General features: G+C 45.6%; 1 protein-coding gene across 1 annotated transcript in view; it reads right to left on the bottom strand.

The window, feature by feature from the left end:
• RCOR1 (REST corepressor 1) overlaps positions 1 to 20,646 on the bottom strand; it is a 150,926-nt gene that overhangs the window by 19,584 nt on the left and 110,696 nt on the right. Inside the window, exon 4 of the mRNA XM_009891091.1 lies at positions 3,350 to 3,402. Coding sequence (XP_009889393.1) covers positions 3,350 to 3,402 — 53 coding nt within the window. The remainder of the gene's footprint in view (positions 1 to 3,349; positions 3,403 to 20,646) is intronic.

Genomic DNA, 20,646 nt, shown 5'->3' with positions numbered 1-20,646 from the left:
CTCTCCCAGGGGCGCGCAGCCCCTGTGCTTTATGACACATCGCTACATCTGGCATGCCAGCGACCACCGCAAGTCATTTTGGGAAGGCCTGACTCTGCAGAGCTGGAAACCAGCCTTTCGCAATGGCTGTAAAGTGAAAACAATCCCTAACATGCTGAGTAAAACATCAGTGTAACCTGATCGTCATATGCAAACTCAGCTCAGTTTCACAGCCACAGTTACCCTCCTCTAGTAGTTTCGCCCTGGCCGCTCAGAGCTACAAAATCCCTCCAAATTCGGGGTTTCCCCATTATGCTTTGCTATGCAAAAAGCAGTTCCTTTATGGGATTTTGCTCCCCTGAGATTCTGCAGAGAGTATGCATGTAAATATCGGTGTTATCCAAGATCTTGTCCTGAACCTACTGGCCTCTCAGTGCTGCCCAGGCACCCTCTCCTCTCTTTTGCCACCATGCAGAACAAGAAGTAGTCTTGGTTGCAGCACCATCACTTGAGATGTCACAGAAGCCACACAGCCACTTATCTCCATCCACTCTGGCAAGCATGGGGCCAAAGAAACTATTTTGCAGTCACGAAGGACTGAGTTTTCTCTCCCCTGACATCCCTTTCAGCTTCAGATAAGAGCTGTACCAAATATCCCTGTAAGAAAGCAAGGGAAAAACAAGGAAAGAGACATCTTGGGAGGGCAGAGAAGTGTTAAGTACCACTAAGGTGCTAGCGAGGGCTGAGGGGACAGCTGCTTACACAAAGCAACAGGTACACAAAAAAAGGTTTTCCTTATAGGCTTAACAGGAGAGCAATATTCCTCCTCCACCCCGTGCTATCCTAGGAGAGTTCTGCACTCATAGACAAGTGAGTACACAGCTCTTCCAGCCTCTTTTATCCCAGGGTGTCTGACACAGGCTGGCAGGAGAGCACAGCTCATGGCCAGACTTGCTGTAGTGCTCCCAAAAGCCTGTGGCTGCTATGGCTCAGCACAACCTCCTACGGCCTTTTGCAACACCAGCTGAAGTGGGCTTGCCCTGCCAGAGCTCACTCGCCTGCTGGAGCCTGCCCTTTGCCTGCCCTCAAGCCGGCGAGGCTGCAGGGACTCCCACCAGCACAGCCCCGAGCCTCCAGCCATCATCCGACAGCAGCAGAGCCAACAACGGGGCACTCAGCCAAGGGCAAGGGGAGAGAAAGGACAGAGATACGGGAGCCGCACACTGCATGGATGTGGCCAGCTGGACAGGAAAGCCGCTGGGCAGAGGAGTGCCGGTGAACACCCCAGCCACCCTGCCAGACAGCTCACCACTCCCTTCAACACACTGGCACGTCTTAGTCTGCAAAGGTAGGTTTTGGGCAGGGGGCACAGATGGAAGAACAGGAATCTCTGTGCAATGACTGTCAGCCAAGCCACCTGCACAAGGGTCCAAAGAGACCGGCTGTCAGGGGGATGCATGCGTAAGAAAGGGCTGCCTTGGCCAGCAAAGCCCAGCAACAGTGGCCAAATCCTAAAGTGAGCTCTGACTGGCTTCCAGGGAGTCCGTATCAGCTTGTCCACAGTTACCCAGCCAACAGCAACTCTGATGATACCAGCTGAAGAGAGAGTGTCCCTTGGTGATACAACAAATCATCCTGATTTGAAAGCCTTGACACTTGTCCCTATAACACAAAATGAGTACGTGCCTTCCAGAGTGACACAAGATAGATCCACTCCAGTTATGTCCTGGAAGTGCCTAGCTTAGCTGTCTAGGAAATCCCAAAGGACCTGGGAAACACGTTTAACTCCAGAGTATTATGTGAGAGTGCCAGGGAAGGAATGAGAAAATTTTTAGAAGCAGAGACATTTTTACAAGTTGCTCAGGCACTTCACATCCTAGTGTGGCGAGTTCTATAACTTCCACTTCTGTACACAGAGGAGGGGAGAAAAAAGGGAAGAAAGACTGAGGAATGAGTGGGAGGTCCATATTTTCAGCGTTAAGATGAATGCAAATCCGTTAGCAAATCTGTGCTTTTAAAAACACAAGAATTCAGTGGTTTTTGAAAAAAGTCACAAGCTTCATTTTGATCTGTCTTCCAGATCAGTCTACAGTCTCCAAACAACACTTCTCCACTACCATAATGAAACCCATTTTTATTACCCTGAGATCATCTCTTTTGGCAAATATTACTCACAATATCCAAAACTAGGATATACCCATCTCAACTGAAAAGAGCAACCATCTTTATTTTCATTTAAGTTTGCAGCCTTTTGGTGCCTTTGTCTTCCTTTTACTGCTGTTTTCTGCTTTTAGAAACTATAAATATCAGGCCTGATTATTCCTGATTTTACGGGAAATTTTGCTGGCTATCTCAACTTCAATGCTCTTGTTCGACAAGAAGTTTTTAGAGTATGAGTATCAACCACTGAAAGTATAACTCAAAGATGACAGCAGAGACATTTAAATAGAAACCCTTGCCCATCCAAATCATTGGTTTCTATGCTCATAGCCTTTGCCTGAACAATTACATAAACTTTCAAATTTTCATAGAATCCCTTTGTAGAGACAGTATGTAACTTGCCAATACAGTCAGTCATGAGGTTTCCCACCTTCCCTTTCTGGGCAAGTATTAGTGCATAAGGAAACTCCACAGAATTCAGAAAAGCTTCCCAGGCACAGGTCTACTTATCTCTCCAAATGAGTGCTGAAATCAATGTTAGTTAACACAGGGAAGATTAGTACACAATCCTAGACCACATGGAGTAAAGGAGAGGTCTGCTCCTCAGACCAGGATTCCCATCCCTAGGCTAAAGGCAGTGACTAACCTCAGCAACAGCTGCCGAAGTCACGCAGTGCTACTGCACAGATATCTGAGGTGCTCCTCTATGAAATGCAAAATGATTTGCAGCACAGTTTTAAGGTAAATAACTGTGGATATTGGTTTGCCTTAGAAAAGCATATGATGGTTCAATAGCTCATTAGTAACTGCCAAGACATCCACGAAGCAGAGATGGAGCAGTCATCTGGAAACTGCAATGCAATCAGGCAGCTGTCCAAAGACAAGCCAATCTTTTTAATGTTGTTTAGGGGTTCTGAAAGCATTCAAGAGGTAGTCACCATAAGAAACATAACACTCATGGCCAAACGCCACTAGAAATTACAATGGTTTTGTTTTTCTTCTTTTGACTCTTGATGTAAACTAGGGATGAACTCCATAGCCCCAGGGCACAAGGTACTATTAGGAACAGTCAGTTTTTGGAGATGTAGGAAAGGAGAAAATACAGGCAGTACAGAAGGAAAGAAGCAGTTCTAGGCAGTTGTTTTAGGTCATGTTTTCATACCGGCTGGAAAAGTTTTTAAAATAAAGTAAGTAATCAAAATGTTGTTACCTGCTCCATATTGTATCCATGCTTCTCTTTAGCAATGGCAATATATTCATCCACTGAAAAACAAAGAGAAGGCATAAGAGCATTTCATAAAACGATCTCATCCCCTCATCCCTTCCCCTTTCCAGTCTAAAACCCAGTCCTGCAGCTCGGACTTCAGTCACGGTCATTGCATCTTCCACAGAGAACTCTCATGAATAGCTGCTCTTTCCAACAATTCAGGAAAGGAAGGAAACAAAAGAAAAACGTCACCAGACAAATTACTACATATTTTCCTTAACAAACCTAAATGATGCATGATATCCAATCCAGCTCCAGTAGTTCTGAAACACAGCATATATTTCAGAACTTGTTCGCTAAAACTATAGACGTGACTGTCTCAGTTACTTTTCACCTTTGGGGTTTTTTTTATTTGGTTGGTTTGGGTTTTTAAAAAGAAAAAAAATCATAGAATCATTTTGGTTAGAAGAGACCTTTAAGATCACCAAGTCCAACCATTAACCTAGCGCTGCCAAGTTACCACTAAACCATGTCCCTCAGCACTACATCTTCATGTCGTTTAAATACTTCCACTGGCAAGTTGAGTTGGTGACTGAACCACTTCCCTGGGCAGCCTGTTCCAATACTTGACAACTGCTTCAGTGAAGTATTTCCTAATACCCAATCTAAACCTCCTCTGGCACAACTTGAGGTCATTTCCTCTCATCCCATCATCAGTTACTTGGGAGAAGAGACTGATCCCCACTGCACTACAACCTCCCTCCAGGTAGTTTTAGGGAGTGATAAGGTCTCCCCTCAGCCTTCTTTTCTCCAGGCTAAACCACCTCAGTTCCCTCAGCTCCTCCTCCTAAGGCTTGTGCTCTAGATCCTTCACCACCTTTGCTGCCCTTCTCTGAACATGCTCCAACCCCTCAACGTCCCTCCTGTAGTGAGGGGTCCAAAGCTGAACACTGTGTTTGAAAAAGCAGTTTTCTTAAGAACAAAAATCCCCAGACACAATCCATATGTTCCAGTACTGCCAGACTCCTAGGGTTGCACAACCACTGCAGATATCTTGGCAAATTTTTCAGTCCTTATGCCTCAGCAATTTTCGTCTTGGACCAAACCTCTCTATGTATTATTAGGCCCCCATGAGCTTTTAACCTTTACAATGGGAAGATGCCCTGAGGAGTTGCATTTTGTATAGATGGGACTAAAACCCAAATGTCTCTTTCAGTACGAGCAACTAAGCTGACATTATATCCAACAGCACCTATTTGAGAGGGCTGGATCAAAGTCAGTACCAGTGATGGTATTCTTGAGTGTGTGCCCTTGTGCTTGGTCCAAGAAAAGAAGGCTCTGGGGAGACCTTACAGCAGCCTTCCAGCACCTAACGGTGGCCTACAGGAAAGATGGGGAGGGACCTTTTACAAGGGCATGTAGTGATAGGACAAGGGGGAATGGCTTCAAACTGGAAGAAGGTAAACTTAGATTAGATATTAGGAAGAAATTTTTCACTGAGGGTGGTGAGACACTGGAACAGGTTTGCCCAGAGAAGTTGTGGAAGCCCCATCCCTGGAGGTGTTCAAGGCCAGGCTGGATGGGGCTTTGACCAACCTGGTCTAGGGAGAGGCACCCCTGCCTATGGCAGGGGGGCTGGAGCTAGATGATCTTTAAGGTCCCTTCCAACCTAAACCATTCTGTGATTAAACACACTGTAACGATTATAACACCACTGAAAAAAAAAATACAAGCTAAAAGGTGAGACTCCTGCTTCACCTAATGGATTGGAAGATGCTGGAAGCACTGGTTGCCTGTAGGATCCCCAACATGCAAGTACCCTAAAAGACTTAGGACTGGTACACACAGCCAGAATTCTCATTCTACAAATTTCAGACTTCAATACTAGTCACTTAATGATGAACTCAAAAATCACTCCCCCTTCCTTCTCTGCAGATATCCAGGGAGGGATGCAAATTCCTGTGCTGCGCACCTAACTCATGGAGAGCATGCACAGCACCTCCAGAAGGAAATGGTTCTACATGCACTGCAGCTAAGGAAGCCACATTTCCCACAGTTTGGGCCTCTTGATTAACTTCAGCTCTTCAAATGTGCTTCTCCAATGTTTTTTGCCTTTATGAGAACTCTCGCATGGAGTCTCTGCTGTCTACTACTAACATGGCATTTCTTAACAGCCTCTCCTTTAAGTTCAGACACTCCTCAATTATTCTTTCAGCTGAGCAAACTAAGCAATGAACTCAGAAGGTATTGGGAAAATAGACAGGATAGATCAGAAAATGCACAGCAGGAGAGCACCAGCCTCCTATTTTCAGCTTGTCATCAATACAAAGAAATTAAATTTAGGTACTTAGAGTAGACGTTCCATCTTGCTAGACAATATGACATTTTATATCAATGCTGTCCCTTCATTTGGAAAGGAGATGCATTAGTTAATTTTCACAGAAAGGTGTTGCAAAAAAGGGCTTTGTTAAGTGTCATGGAAGAGTCTACGAGAACATTAATTCAGCCACATGTTTTGGCAGGAGAAGAGTATACAGTAAACCTAGTCTAGTGCAAAGTGTTCCAACCCCCCTGCCATGGGTAGGGACTAGATGATTTTTAAGGTCCTTTCCGACTCTAACCATTCTATGATTCTATGACAAATACAGGTACAGTTCCGTGTCAACAAGGACACTCCATGAGGTTCTTGCTCTTCTAAGCTCTCACCTGCACGCAATGGGCACTCCCAAGGGCTTCATGAACCTGTTTGTTGGACCATGTTCTGGATACATTCAGTAATAATTTTATTAGACCTTTGGAGAAAGGTGTAGCCACAGCCACTCATTTGCACCCCTGCAGCACAAATGCATCTGCCTCTCCAAGTCAACAAATCATTTCTAAGGACCATGCTGAACTGGGATGAAAACTATCCCCTCTGCAAATAACCTTTTCTTGCACAAGACAAACATAATAAAATAGTTGCACAGATAGTGGAGGATAGGGGGACAGTGACAGAAACTTCTTAGGCCGAAATTACTGCATTGCCTAATTGAACATCCTGAGGCTTACCAAAGGATAGGAACCTCAGAAATCAGCTTTGCCATGGAAAAAAAAAACAAAACTTGCAAAACCACACCCCAAAGGGAGAACATGACCCAGGAGGACCACACAGGGGAAATGCGGACAGAGAAGGGAATTGCCTCCTCGCTACGCACCATCCCTTCCCTCCACGCACCAAACGGGGCAGAGAACATCAGCAGGATGTGGGCAGAAGGGCAACTTCAGATGCTTTCAGACTTTATAACCACACCAAAACCAAGACTGCCAGGAAATCCTAAGTGTGGCATTTTCCTGTACTTCAGCTTAACGCTCTCAGTTTCCTTAGGACAGGTAATGCACATGCAGTGTTATATATTTTGTCTAAGGGGGAGGTGAAGGAAGGGGGAGGGCAAGAAGCTGAATTCTCTGAAGTCCAAGGCAGAATTAAGCTCTTGAATGCTAAGTACTGCTGCATTAACTAGCTCGCTTTCACTGTGGAAAGATCTACAGTTCCTGATTTGACTTCAGCATCTTATCATTTAATATATACAGAGAAGAGATGAGGTCGTTCTCCTTTCCAGTGTATTACCTTTCTTTTGCCAGATGCTATAAGCAATGAAAACGTACTTTGTGCCCCTTGCTCCCCACCCCTCAAAAGATCACTACAGCATTTTCTCTTCTAACTAAGAAGATTAGCTATGTCCCCCCATATCAATATCAAAAGGATTTCTCTTGAATCATTTCAATATACCACAAAGCCAAACAACAGACTATAAGTGACAGGACACCATGAAAGGAGGCAGAATGCTTTTCTTGTCATGGTGGGGTCCGTAAGTCCTCAGTGTTACACTTCTTGTTACAGTGCAGGAAAAGTAAGAAAAAGGCAATAAGGCAGTAAACCTACCATAAGCACACAGCAACGCTCCTTCTATACACTAAAAGTGTGTTTGTGGATGAAGGAAGGACAAGGAGTACACCATCGTACTCTACTCTTGGCTTGTTCCCTCCCTGCTTACTGACAATCGAGCCCATTCTGCTTGTCATTTCTTGGCTAATTGCGGGCTCACTCACTTTGACACTTGCACCATCCGAGAGGTATGACAGTCCCTTGAGCAATCCTTCCGATTGCTCTTTCTTTACCATCCCCCTCCATATGCAGGGAGCAAGAAAGAGCATGGCACCAGCTGAGTCACAGGATCCCTTTAGTCTCCCATACCAGTAGAGCCTGGAATTGCCACAAGCTTAATGCTTCACATGCCACAGCAGATAAATAAGTGCCCTCTTCCATCTCTGCCTTCCCCACGCACCTCTAGCAAGGCCAGGGCAGCGGGCACGTGAAATTCTGCTCCACTGCGTTTCAGTGGCATTCAGTCACGCTCAGCGTATAACCCAGCAATCTGTTTAGACATCAGAGTTTGGAGCTAGAGGAGCCTGGGGCAGAGCCCTGCTTACACCACGAGAGACAGTTTGCCAGCACAGCTCTTAACCACTTTCCGGAAGAGAGTAAGCAAGAGCAGCAAAGCAATCCCATCCTGTTTCCCCCAGCATAAGCTACACCACCATGCACTCTTTCTACCAGTGTAACTTTTCCCTAAATAGAGCAGACAAGAGAATCCTCCCCTCCCACCCAACTCATTTCTCTATGCTTGGAAAGATATTCAGGCACAGACCAAGCCAAAAAGACAACGATGCTTGAATAGAGACAGTCGTGTGACAGGAGATGCATTGCTCCTGTGAAGGCTCTTGTTGCTACTAGAAACGAGATGGGGGGAGAGACAGAGAAGAGAATCATAAATTGGTATTTCTTTACCTATGTGGCTACATTTCTCCTCTCGCATGCATTTTAGCTGTGTGAGGGTGAGCAGGACCCTACTGTCCATCCCACACCCAAAATGGAGTGAGCACTGGCCCAAAAAGCCCCTTCCTACAGCTAGTCATGCTCAGGAAGGCAGAAGTAGCACAAAAGGTGGGGATGCAAAAGGAACAGAGCTCCACATTCATACTGTCACCAGTAAAGAGGAGCACAGGGTGTTGAGATGCTAAAAACCACCTCTCCCTAATACAAGAAATGAGGTCTACAAAAAGATGACCAAAGAACCCCAGGTAGAGCACTAACACAGCCAAAGGACAAGGGAAGTGGAAGGGAATGAGAAAGAAAGCAGAGAAAGGTGCTCTCCCCCCTGCCATCTAGAGAGAAGAGCTTCTGACCAAAATGGTGCCATCAACCCCCTGAATTTTGTGGTCTTGTTTCCAGCCGTCTTTCTCATACACCCTTTTCTTCTGCTAACCCATCTTCCTGCAATAATTCCTCACTAGAGGCAAAAGAAAGGGGACCCTCTCAGCTGACAGAGGGAAGGAGAGACAAGAACAAACAACTGCATTGCTGATTTTCAGTCCCGCACCCTAGAACAGTGAATTGAGAGATGTAAAACAGGAGCATTAATTTCAGGGGAGTGGGAGAACTCTGAAAAGAGAAATGCCTGAAAGCAATGACTCCCCTTATCACCATTTGATCAGATTAAATGACCTCTCCAAGTTGGTCTTTTGGGAGAATTTCTCTCCCAACCCAAATTGCTTCTTAATGACCCCACAAGCATCATATCATGTTTAGTGGACTCAGTGACCCCAAGGAGGGTTTGCAGCAGAAGCGAGTATGCTAAAGCCTATAGAAAGCAACAGGAATGCAGAGGTAGAGCTGTTGCTGCAACCTCAGTTCACCCCTATTACTGGGGTACTGCAGGAGCTCTGAACACTTTGCATATTACGTGATGCAATACCCTGACAGAACGGGGTGAAATGAGGACAAAAGCAGCAGCCTTCACAGGCTCAGTAACGTGCTTCACAGGGTTTGATCAATGCTGGAACCTGTGAGGAATTCTGGATGTTGCTGTACATCTCCCCTTCCCCTCCATCTCCCTTGATAACAGAAAAAAAAGCCAAGACCCAGAAAAAAAAAAAAAAATCAATGTTACATAAAGAAAATAAGGAGCATGGATTAGACACATACATGTGAAATTCTTCCAAATTTCAAAACACAATTATGACAGTACACAAACAACTAAGCACAGTTTTTGCCTTAGCTATAAAAATGAGCAGCTGCATTGCCGTCCCGCCGCCCTCACAGCATCAGTGGAACAATCCTGCCACCTTGTGGTCCTAGCACAGGAGAGGAAGCTGCAAAAAGCACGAGTTTGGACAACAAGTGCGTTTCACTAAAGCCAGCTGCAACAGGAGGCAGGGGGGAGCAGGCAGAGATCAACGTGAGGTATCTTGACCACTTTTTCTGGGCAGAATCACTTAAAAGGAAATAAACCCTGCCTATTTAAAAGGGTCTTCTGCCTTGGAAAAGCTGTTCCTCTTCTTGGCAAAATGTGATGTGTGTCACAGGCACAAGAAGAGGGGAGAGCCAGAGCACAGCCATGTTTTGTGCCCCGTGCTACACCCACCTGGGCAGGCATACAGCTTCCTTTAACACTGTTTCTAGGAACAGAGAGTACTAGTCACAGAGACACAAAGCCTACTTAAAAATTACTTCCTGCAACTGGAGGCATGAGAAGATTTAGGCTTCAATTCCATTGCATCTGCAGCAGGTGAGGGAAAAGTCTGGATGTAACTGCAAAGCAAAGAAAAACCAACCTTACCTGGAAAAGGTGACCTGAATAGGAGCAAGAGAAAATACCCTGCAGCAGGGCAGGGTACCTTGAGTCATGGGACTCCACACACTATCTCTCAACCTCCCACCTACTTAACCTCCCTGTAGCTCAACTTTCACTTGTATATCATCTCTTGTCCACGTACCAAGGACCATACGGTGCCATTGCATTAGAAGTCTCCCTTGGCAGCAAGGCCAGGTTAAACACCCCTCACCTCCAGACACCTCTTCCCACCTGGACACACAAACATTTGCCTGGAACTCCAGGGAACCAGGCTGGGAAACTGTTCCACCTGAAAAACCACCAACCTGCTGCTGCTGTACTAGTTCCCTCACCCAAGCAGCAGCAAAGCCATACAAGCACTGAGTGGTGGTGGCTGAAAGTATGGAGATGCTCTCATTTCTGAGGAGGGGCAGTCCCAGACTCTACTATCACCAGCCCTAGCTACACAGGCTGCCCTCTTCTCTTGCACTAGCTCCGGAGCCACTCATGGCACCGAATGGCTGATCGCCACCAAAGTGGCATGCTATTCGTAAGACACAACAGTTTTACACTTTTTATGATTGTATACCATATAAAAAACACTTTGCTAGGAGCTTACACAAGCTTGAGAAGAGAAGAGCTCTCCAACTTCCAGTAAGGGATGAGACTGGCTCAGCCAAAAGTGCAACTTATTCCTTGCCCTGGCACAGCACAGTGGTGGGGATGAGCAGACGGGCAGGAACGGGCATGGCTGTGTAACCTAGCACTGGTGAGGAAAGAGTTGCTCATGCAACCAACACCTGGAGGCTGGACACTGCAGCCTCAGAGAAGAGAAAACAAGGAATAAAACAGAGTGCCCCACTTCTGGGAGATTTATCCCTTTAAAAGCTCCGATACCTACCGAAGGCTTCTTTTCTCACACAGGGGCAACCAGTCCCCACCAAAGCAACACACACTAACAAGACAGCAGAGAAACACACCTATTTCCCTTTTTTAATTTTCAACGTTGCTCTTTTTCATGGCCTGCATTTAAGGGCAAGTCCAAAGTTGAAGCTCCGGTGACAGTTAAAGACCTGACTCACCTGCCTTTAGATTTTGCCAGCAAGAAGGCTGTGCTGCAGGCACAGGTGTACTGACAAATCTAGCATAGCTTTTGTAGCTCGCCAAAACTATTTTATTTATCAGGAAAGGCCTTTTGCTAACATTCATGTGTTTCTTTTAAAGCTTTAATCAACATAGGCTTTTCCTAAAGCTGCACCCTCAGCTGACACTATCACATCAAGAAATGGCTCAACACAGTGCACATGTGGAGAGGCAGTGTATTAATGAGGATTACCATAGGGAAAACCAGCTGGCTGATGCTTTCTTGCCTCTCTTGCTCTCCAATTCTGCTGCTGCTGTTCTCCCTCAGAAAGGCCACATGGACGCCTGCTCATTGTAAAGACATCCATAGAGGTCCCTCTGGGAAGAAAGACTGCTTTTCACATATCCATCACATTTAACCTTCAGCCAGCAATTTGCTCCGCCATAGCACTGAACGCCTCTTGACTGAGGAGTGGCACAGGTGTCAGTATCTACAGAGCCCTAGGTACCACAAGCCCAGATGTCTCCATATGTACCACAACAGAGAAGGGGACAAGGGAGATCTGACAGGGCAGTAGCAAAGAGGAAACACTACCTCTGGGACTTAGCACAGAATAGGTAGAGCCACATCAGATCACCTGAGGACCTAATCTCTGACCATGCAGGATCTGAGCACAGCTGGATCATTCAGCAGTGCAACCATGATCCTAAGTCAGACACAGGCACTGGACTGTATTAAATGTAATTAGCCAGAGCACTTGATATTCGGTTTGGAGCCCATGTAAGAACATAAAACCAGCACACAGTAACTTCTGGCAGGGAGGGAATACTTATTCCCACATATGACCTTCCAAGACATAGACAGGAAGTTACAGACAGGATAAATGCAGAGAGCACACGCCCGAACAACAAAGTGAGTTTATAGCAGAACAGCTCTTTGCATTATTCAGCACAGTGCTCTCAATTCAGTCTGAGGAGCCCTAAAGCCAGATTTATTCTGCTGTCAAACCATAGCTTGAGTTAACTCTACTGAGAGGTTATAGCCTCAGATTATATACTTCAACTACAGGCAGCAACATGTCCAAGCAATGCAAGTAGCAACATTATCAATACAGTTGTGACAAAGGGTAGAATATTAAAAAAATTGTTTGATCAGATGGTTTACTGCAGGAGATGGTAGCTTGCATTAGAAGAAACCTCTCCTGTGCAGATTTTCTTATGGAAATTATCATCATAGAAACCCAGGTTGGAAGGGACATCAAGGATCATCTGGTCCAACCTTTCCTAGCAAAAGCATGGTTTAGACAAGATGGCCCAGCACCCTGTCCAGCTGAATCTTAGAAGCATACAATGTTGGGGAATCCACCACTTCCCTGGGGAGATTATTCCAATGGCTGATTATTCTCATTGTGAAAAATCTTCCTCTTGTGCCTAGCTGGAATCTCCCCGTGAGTAACTTGTACCCATTACCCATTGTCGTTTCCACATGACTCCTTGTAAGAAGGGAGCCTCCCTCTAAGTTGTACCCACCCTTTAAATACTGGAACATGGTGATAAGGTCTCCCCTAAGTCTTCTGTTCTCAAGGCTGAACAAACCCAGTTCTCTCTGCCTTTCCTCATGTGGTATCCTTGCCAGTCCTTTGAGCATCTTTGTGAGCCCTCTCTGGACTATCTCCAGCCCATCCACATCTTTTTTGTATAGCGGGACCAAAACTGAACACAGCATTCCAGGTATGACCTGACAAGTGCTGAGTAGAGTGGGATAATGACTACTTTATCTCTGCTGGTGATGCCCTTGTTGATGCAACCCAACATCCTGTTGACTTTCTTTGCTGCTTCAGCACACTGTTCACTCATATTAAGCTTGTTGTCCACCAGTACCCCCAGATCCCTTTCCACAGAGCTGTTCCCCAGCCAGGTAGATCACAGCCTGTGCTACACTCCCGGATTTTGTTTTTCCAGGTGCAAACCTAACATTTGTTCTTGCCGAACTTCTTGTTAGCCCACTCTTCCAGCCTATCCAGGTCTTCCTGCAGGGTGGCTCTCCCTTCCAAAATGTCCACTTTCCCCCTCAGTTTGGCATCATAAGCAAACTTTATCAGGGTACATTTGATCCCATCATCCAGATCACTTACAAAGATATTAAACAGTGTTGGGCCTGATATCAGTCCCTGGGGGACTCCACTTGCAACCGTTGCCAGTTTGAAAAAGAGCTATTTACCAATACCCTCTGGGTGCAGCCTGTCAGCCAGTTCCCCACCCACCACATAGGCCACTTGTCTAGACTGCAATGCATCAGTTCCTTTAGGAGGCGGCTGTTGGGAACCTATCTAAAGCCTAGGAGAAATACAGGTAGACAATGTCCACCAACTGCCCCACATCAACTGAGCGGGTTACTTTGTTGTATTTTTTGCAATCTTTGAGAACCCCTGATCCAGTGCATCCTTTCCAAAAGCCACATTCACTAATTTGAAAAAAATAGTTTGACACACACTGATGACAGTCGGTATGGGAGACCACACATTTAGACTACTAGCAGTCTGACAGAAGTCTTTGGTACTCTACCTAGGAACGTTCTCAGCTCTTCATGCACATTATGCTATATATGCTGAAATTCTTGGTTTGTAAAATGGTCAGGGCAGACTACAATAAAGCTTGGTAAAACAACCTGCTGTCAACCAGCTTCAGAAGCCCCCAAGGAATATCCAGACTCAAAGCCCTCTAAAGAGAGTGAAACCTTCCACAAGGTCCATTTTCCACCCTCCACAAGATTTTCAAAGCTCCTGTTGAACACTAGAACTGTATCAGAGCCAGGCTTCCTAAAGAGCATAAGTAACTTCACTACTCCATGACACAGGGTCTTTGTGCAGGATGAGGGCACACACAAGGGGTGTGTGGGAGCAGAATAGCCATCAGGCTAAATTACAGCTCATTATTATTGTTACTGATAATAAAGCCTGTGACAAGACAGCAGAAGCCATGCTGACCCCCTTTATAATGGATACAAAAGCAAAAGAAGGGATCAATTTGTCCCCTAGCTACCACCTGGAAGGATGTCACTTGGGCAGAATCAAAGTATCGGGCAAGCCAGCCAGCAGCGAAAGGAAGGAGACAAGTCAGAGTCTCACAGAGCAGCTGCCCTTGGCAGATGTGCCAAGAGCCAGGAGCTACTTGTGGAAGGGAGAGAACCTCCAGGTGAGGTGTAATTGCCCACATCCAGCTCCTCAGCAGCTCAAACAGAAGAACCCTGTGATCCTGAATGGTGAGTAGCCAGGTCACAAAAGCACAACTTACTATGTCAGTTATTTTTTGCAGCCAGCCCCCTCACATCCAAGCCCAGCTATGAGAGTAACATAATCATCTCAGCAACCCAGGCAGCCTCTGCACTCATGAACAAGTTGCACAAAACTTGTTTCCAGCAAAATTAGATGAAGAATGATAGAGGCTAAGTGAAGGCAGCTTGATGTTGGAGGGGAACTAATCCTTCAGTAATATTTTCTGAAGTATAAGAGGCTTTTGTTCCTTCTAACATCTAAGGTTAAAACCCTATTTTCAGACTTTTGGGGCTGGCCCCTTCTGAGAAGGCAAGGGGCTTCCCACAGCTTCACTCATTGCACTACTACACCTGGGTGCTAAGAATGAAAAAAATAGGTCTTAAACTTGCTTTGGAAGACTCCCTTCTCCTCACTTGCACAACAGCTGGATGTGAACAAGTTATCAGTAAGCAGAACAACGGAAACAAGACAAACTTCCAATGCAGAGAGTGCTGCACAACCTAAAGGAATCTCAAGAGCCGTCGGGGCTGTCCCCAGCTATCTGCCCCATCCCTCTCCTGAAAGATCCTATTTCTACTTCCTGCAAAAACAGTTTGGCTGCTTGATCAAGCAGCTGCCTTATCACTTAATAAGGCAGGCCATGAGCTAAGGCAACCTAAACAAGCACCTACTGCAGGTTAAGGTGCAGTAGTTCATGAAATTCCTGGTACCCCACCCCACAAAACATGAGAACCTGGGAAACAGAGGTTTAGGTGAATGGCCCTTTCTCCACTGGAGATCAGAAGCTACCTATGGATAAACTCCTACAGATGGCCCTACTGTAGGCAGGCCAGCCTTTGGGAGACACTAACACTTAATACATCCATCCTTGCACTTACTTACTTCCTACAGGTCTGAAACCAAAGAGATGCAAAGAAATGTTTTTGACCCCTCCAGAAGGTCCATGCAGAAAGACAGCAAGCTTACACGGCCGGATCTTGGACAACATAATCTTTATAGTATTAGCGTTATGTTGACAGATATTAAGGTATTCAAAAATACATAAAGTTAAGTCAATTTAGAAAAAGTCAAATTACAGATCCACACAGTACATGCTGAAACATGGATTACATACTGGCCCTCAGCCTTCAAGGCTGATCCTAAAAGACTGACCGGAAAAGCCTACGGTAAACCAATGTCACTAACTAGATCCTGGAGTATCAGTGGTAGATAGTCACAGCTTTTAGCCAGGATTTAGAAGCCCAGTCCTTACTGAGAAGTTATTATGCATTACCACTAATGTTTGCAGTGCTAGAAAATTCATTACTACCCTATCATAATATGAATCTGCATGAGAAGCACTTGATTGGGAAAGTAACAAAATGGAGTGCAAAAATAAGAGTACAGGAAAAGTAACTAGCGGGAGTGGTTCTTAATTAGAGCAAATAATGCCACAGCAAACACATTATGGCAAGGGAAGCTCTGGCGTGTCCTTGAGAAAGCCTAGCTGCTCTGCCTCCTGCACTAGCACCTCTGTAAAGGTCACACTCAGCAGCATATGAACTCACAGCAAGCTGTTATGACCATGACCTCTTCCAGCATTCCTCAGTGGAGGACATAGCGCATAAGAGCTCCTCCCTGCCTCTGCACAGCTCCTATCACATCCTTAGAAACGTGCACATGTTGGTGCATTTGCTGAGTAACCTTGCTCTAACAAGAAAAAAAAATAAAAAAATTAGTTACCCTCCAGTGCCCTGACCATTCTTATTTTTCCCTCACAGCTACAGTAAGAGACAAGAGGTCACGAAAAAAGACCTAGTTCTCTGAAATGCTCCGAGTCTGCCATTCCCACCCGTCCCAGGGCTGGGTCCAAGCAGCACAATGTAGCTGCAGCCTGCTAGTTCTCGTCATACTGGTCCTACAACTCACACAGAGCCCATCAGGCTGCCTAAGACTGCTCACAAACATCTTTCAGATCAAGGCTCCCTGCCAGGGTAACTCTTAACATATCATCACTCCATTACATCCACGTCATCTTGTCTCTAAACTTCTCTTAGGAAAAAAGCTTCTTCCTAGCGCCACACTGGTTCGATCCCCGCAGCAGCGACAGTAGTGGCAGCCGGCATTTTCAAACTGGGTCATCTCATGTTCAGAGAAGCCCCGTTTCACACTGCAGTAAAAAGGAGAAACAAACAGGTGGCAGGAGAGAACAAGGCACATGAAGAAACTAGTGACTGTCATTGTCCCTCTGTCCCCCGTGTCGTCCCCCGTCCCCCCCCAGAGCAGCAAAAATTCTTCCAGGATAACACAGCTACCTTAGATAAGACATTCTTTTCTTGGATACTTATCAAAACATCCTCTCCTTCAGTTTTGGGGGGTTTTGTTGTTTCGGTTTTTTGGTGGGGTTTTTTTGTTGTCAGGTCGGGTTTTTTCCCCAAAAACAAACAAAAAAATCCCACAAACCACACAATCCACCGTACCTTGGGTGAAATCCATCTCAAACACACACCCTAGTCCTTTCAAACTAAATTGCTTTCCTGGCTCCAATACAAATCACTGCTGTGAAAGGGTTAAAACTTCATCTTAATTTAAATATGCATTCAAGATCCAGAAATATCAACCTGCAGCAATAATGATGAAAGAGCTGCTCTGAGATTTCCACACAGCATTGCAACAGCAACTAACGCAGCAGATGACAAACAAAGGGGAAACTAGCTAAGTTTGAGGCAACTCAGCCATTTCTGGGATACACCCATAGCCTTTGAAGCCTGGTATCTTCTTTCTGCTGTTCACAGTATTGCTACTATAAGCACCAAAAGTAGCCTCAGCTAAAATGAATAACTGCATCCTTTCACCTTCATCTTTTGAGCATTTTCTCAAGTGCAGCAACTGCAGCTGCTGGAAGAAGTGTCCATGCCTGTATTATTTGTACAGCTAAACTCAAGTAGAATCTTAAATTAAACACCAGTTCTCTCATTTATGAATTCATTGAGTTGTATTCTTCAGCTACTGTATTTGCATCCAAGCTTCATAGCTGCCAGGTTCATTGCATAATATGAAATTTGGATTAGGGATAAACATAAACCCAATTCTACTTTTCCATTAATCCTTTTTGCTATCACTAGGACAGCCATCAAGCTGTTATTTCTAGGGAGGGAATATATACAAACAGCAAGATCCTAAGTTTGGAGGTTTTTTGCTATCTTCACTTCAAGTGACAAAAAGTAAGGACCTAGCTTCAGGTGAGAATTATAACCCCTGAAATCCACCCCTCTGAGACCTGGAAGTCTTGGCTCTCCCTGACAGCTATTTAAGGCTAACACTTTTCCTACTACCAAAAAAAACCCCAAAACACACCTCAGCAAAAAAAAATTGACACAAGCAGAAAAATCCCAAACAAGAAAAGCACAATACATACATACACTCAATCTTTCAAAACCTCCCACAGCACTTAGCCAGCCACAAAGAAAAGAAATAAGCTCAGCTAATAGTTCAACAATATTTTTCATTCTGGTGGCAAAGTCTAAGGAGCTCCCACTCTCCCATCCCTGACCAAGGTGGCTGTACTCTCACTGAGTGCCAACACAACCTTTCATGGGGTTGTGTTATAAACCAGGTCACAGAAGCGATAAGGGTTGGAGGGGAGAGGGAACCAAAAATAAAACCCCAGTTCCAACTGTTTCAAGGATCCCATTTACAGCATGATGGAGAGAAGGGACTTAAAAAGCAGCTTTGCTGATGCTAAATACACACCGGACTACATCCTCTCCATCACTGCTGCTGCTGGGTGCAGGGCTGTCTGTGCACCAGGGAGGGGGGTGGCTCTTGGGTACCTCTGAAGCATTAATCCCTTCCATTGTAAATGCATCCTGTTAAATAGGGGCTTCATTTTCTAAAACAAAGATTTTCAGATCAACACTTTCCCCAGTCTACTCTGTCCCATTTGCGGTTTTCCAATTGCATTTATTTATTGCTAGGGCACCCTACACCCCAAGGAAAATGAGAACTGATGACAATAATTGATGGAGTCGTATGTCCACAGAATTCACAGGCCAAATAAGTGAGCTGAGGCAGAAAAGATATGTTCAAGCAGAAGCCCTTTTTAAAACAGCTGTGGCTCAGCTACACACTGAAAACAGAGACTTGCCACACAAAACATGACAACACACTCAGCAACCTGAGAAGACAAACATTTTCCTGTCCTCTACTCTGGCAGTCATTTTAAGTTAGAAAATTCAGACAAAGGTGACTTCCCAGCTTGTTTAACATCCCCTTTAAAAGAGAAACTGAAGAATAACCATAGCCTGCTCTATGTGAGGATTACCCCTGAACTACCGCTGGAGACTGACTGGCTGCTCAAACCTGTAACCTGCCCTCAGAAATTTTGTGATTCACCTCACCTTCACAACAGAGGACAGCTACCAAAACTCACTCTCGCCCAAAGGTGGCTGTTGACACACTAATGATCAGGACATGCTTACAGACTTGGTTGGCACATGGACTTTTGAGATCCTGAATGCCAACTCATGGCTTCTTAGGGTGGAGCACCGCTGTTCCACACTCCCAAACCGTTACCCAGCCTGTGGCAGTTAACTAAACCTTGCCCATCCAGACACCACAGGGTTAATATTCTTAGTAACCATAGCAACCAGCACTTCTTCCTCCATCAGAGCCTCAGCTGGCACAATGCTGCCTCCCCAGCATCAGGTTTTGCAGCACATTTAGGGACCCTGCCACCCTTTCCCCCCAGCCACTGGGTTTGGCCACACCTCGAGGATGTCAGAGCACTCGCTGCCTCACCTAATTCTGGCATTCCTCTGTCCCCATGTCCCCTGGGCACTTCCATCTCCCCTCCACAGGGGGAAGGAGGCAGTCTAAATTCTCTCCAAGTGCACCAAGGCAGGCATAATGTAAAGCAGGGAGCCAGCTGCAGCCTCGAAGGAAGAGATGCCACAGGGTAAGGGAGGGAGGGACTGGTGAGCATCCAAAGTTGGCACGTCGATCAACCATCACATCAAACAGAAGCAGCACTGCAAGGCCAGGGGATTCAGCTGCTGTTCACGACCCACTGTCCTATGAATATTAGGGACGGCGCCTGCCTTTTCAGTGACACACCATAAATCCACTGGAGACACCCACCAAGATGTCAGTAAGACACCAAAACTCCCATCTAGTGGTACATATATTCTGTCAGGAAGAGAGCAGAAAAATAACTTTCAAAACAGAGCTAATAACTAGCAAAACAATACATCCTTCTCCTCTTGTAGCTCACCTTTGAACTGCAGATGCATGAAAGCAATCATCACATCCTATCCTCCCGCCTGGTTTCCATCCCTTGCTCCTGGGCAGCTGCAGCATGCCAGCACTTGCTCATTTCTAAACCAACCCAATGTCATTTTTATGGTTCCACCCATTGGCGTACTTGGCACAGAGAGAGACACTGCTGTTTTATTAATAGCTTCATGCTGGCCCAGCTCTATCCTGTGCAGGATTTCCACAGCATCATTACATTGCATTTTTCACTATTTCCCCCCTCCTCCCCCCCATGCCACTCAAGAAGAGCAGATGCCTGTCTTCCACCTAGCTGTTCCTGCTCCTCGATGTCACCTTGCTCAAGACCTCACTCCTCCTCTCTCCCTGTCTCCTTCCCCGCCCTCCAAGACAGTGTCCCAGCAAAGCCAGATCAGTTGCCCTCCATGGTACCAAGTCCTCAGAGCGCCTCTCAGAGTCTCACTTTGAGAGCAAGCTCTTTGTAAGAGGCGTGACACCAGCCACAGCACATGGGGTATTTGGAGCAGAGCTGGAAGGAGAGCACAGTTATTTTAAGTGCAAATGTTCAGTTACTGCACAATGACAGTTCTTTCTTTCTTCTTCAAAAGAGACAGGGCAAAATTCTAGCTTTGGGCTAACTTTGTGAACAACTCACTAATGGTGGCAACTGCTATGCAAGTGACCCCTCAAAGGCAGAAGTCTGGCAGTAGGTACGGAACACAGTGGCAGCAGATATGGAACACGCTGGCAGCATTCCACTTTGGTATTAATATGGGCAAGGCAGTAAGCGGGTTGTACCCAGGATTAATGGTTAACAAGGCACAGGATTAAAAAAAAAAGTGATCAGTGTGCCAACACATACTTTTCTTTGTTTTAATCTTCTCTACCATATCCATCATTCATGGCATCCAGGCAAAAGGTTTCTCCAACATCATTAAAACGTTGCTCCAGCATATAGGGTGCAAGGGACCCAAACGTGCTTTAACTAATTGTATGAGCCTGGAGGATCAGGTATGCAGATATCCACCAGGTCTTGGCT

Source organism: Charadrius vociferus, unplaced genomic scaffold (genome assembly GCF_000708025.1).
Source record: "Charadrius vociferus isolate BGI_N301 unplaced genomic scaffold, ASM70802v2 scaffold228, whole genome shotgun sequence".
Lineage (NCBI taxonomy): Eukaryota > Metazoa > Chordata > Aves > Charadriiformes > Charadriidae > Charadrius > Charadrius vociferus.
Note: the sequence above shows the minus strand (reverse complement) of the source record. Positions and strands in the feature narration are given on the sequence as shown.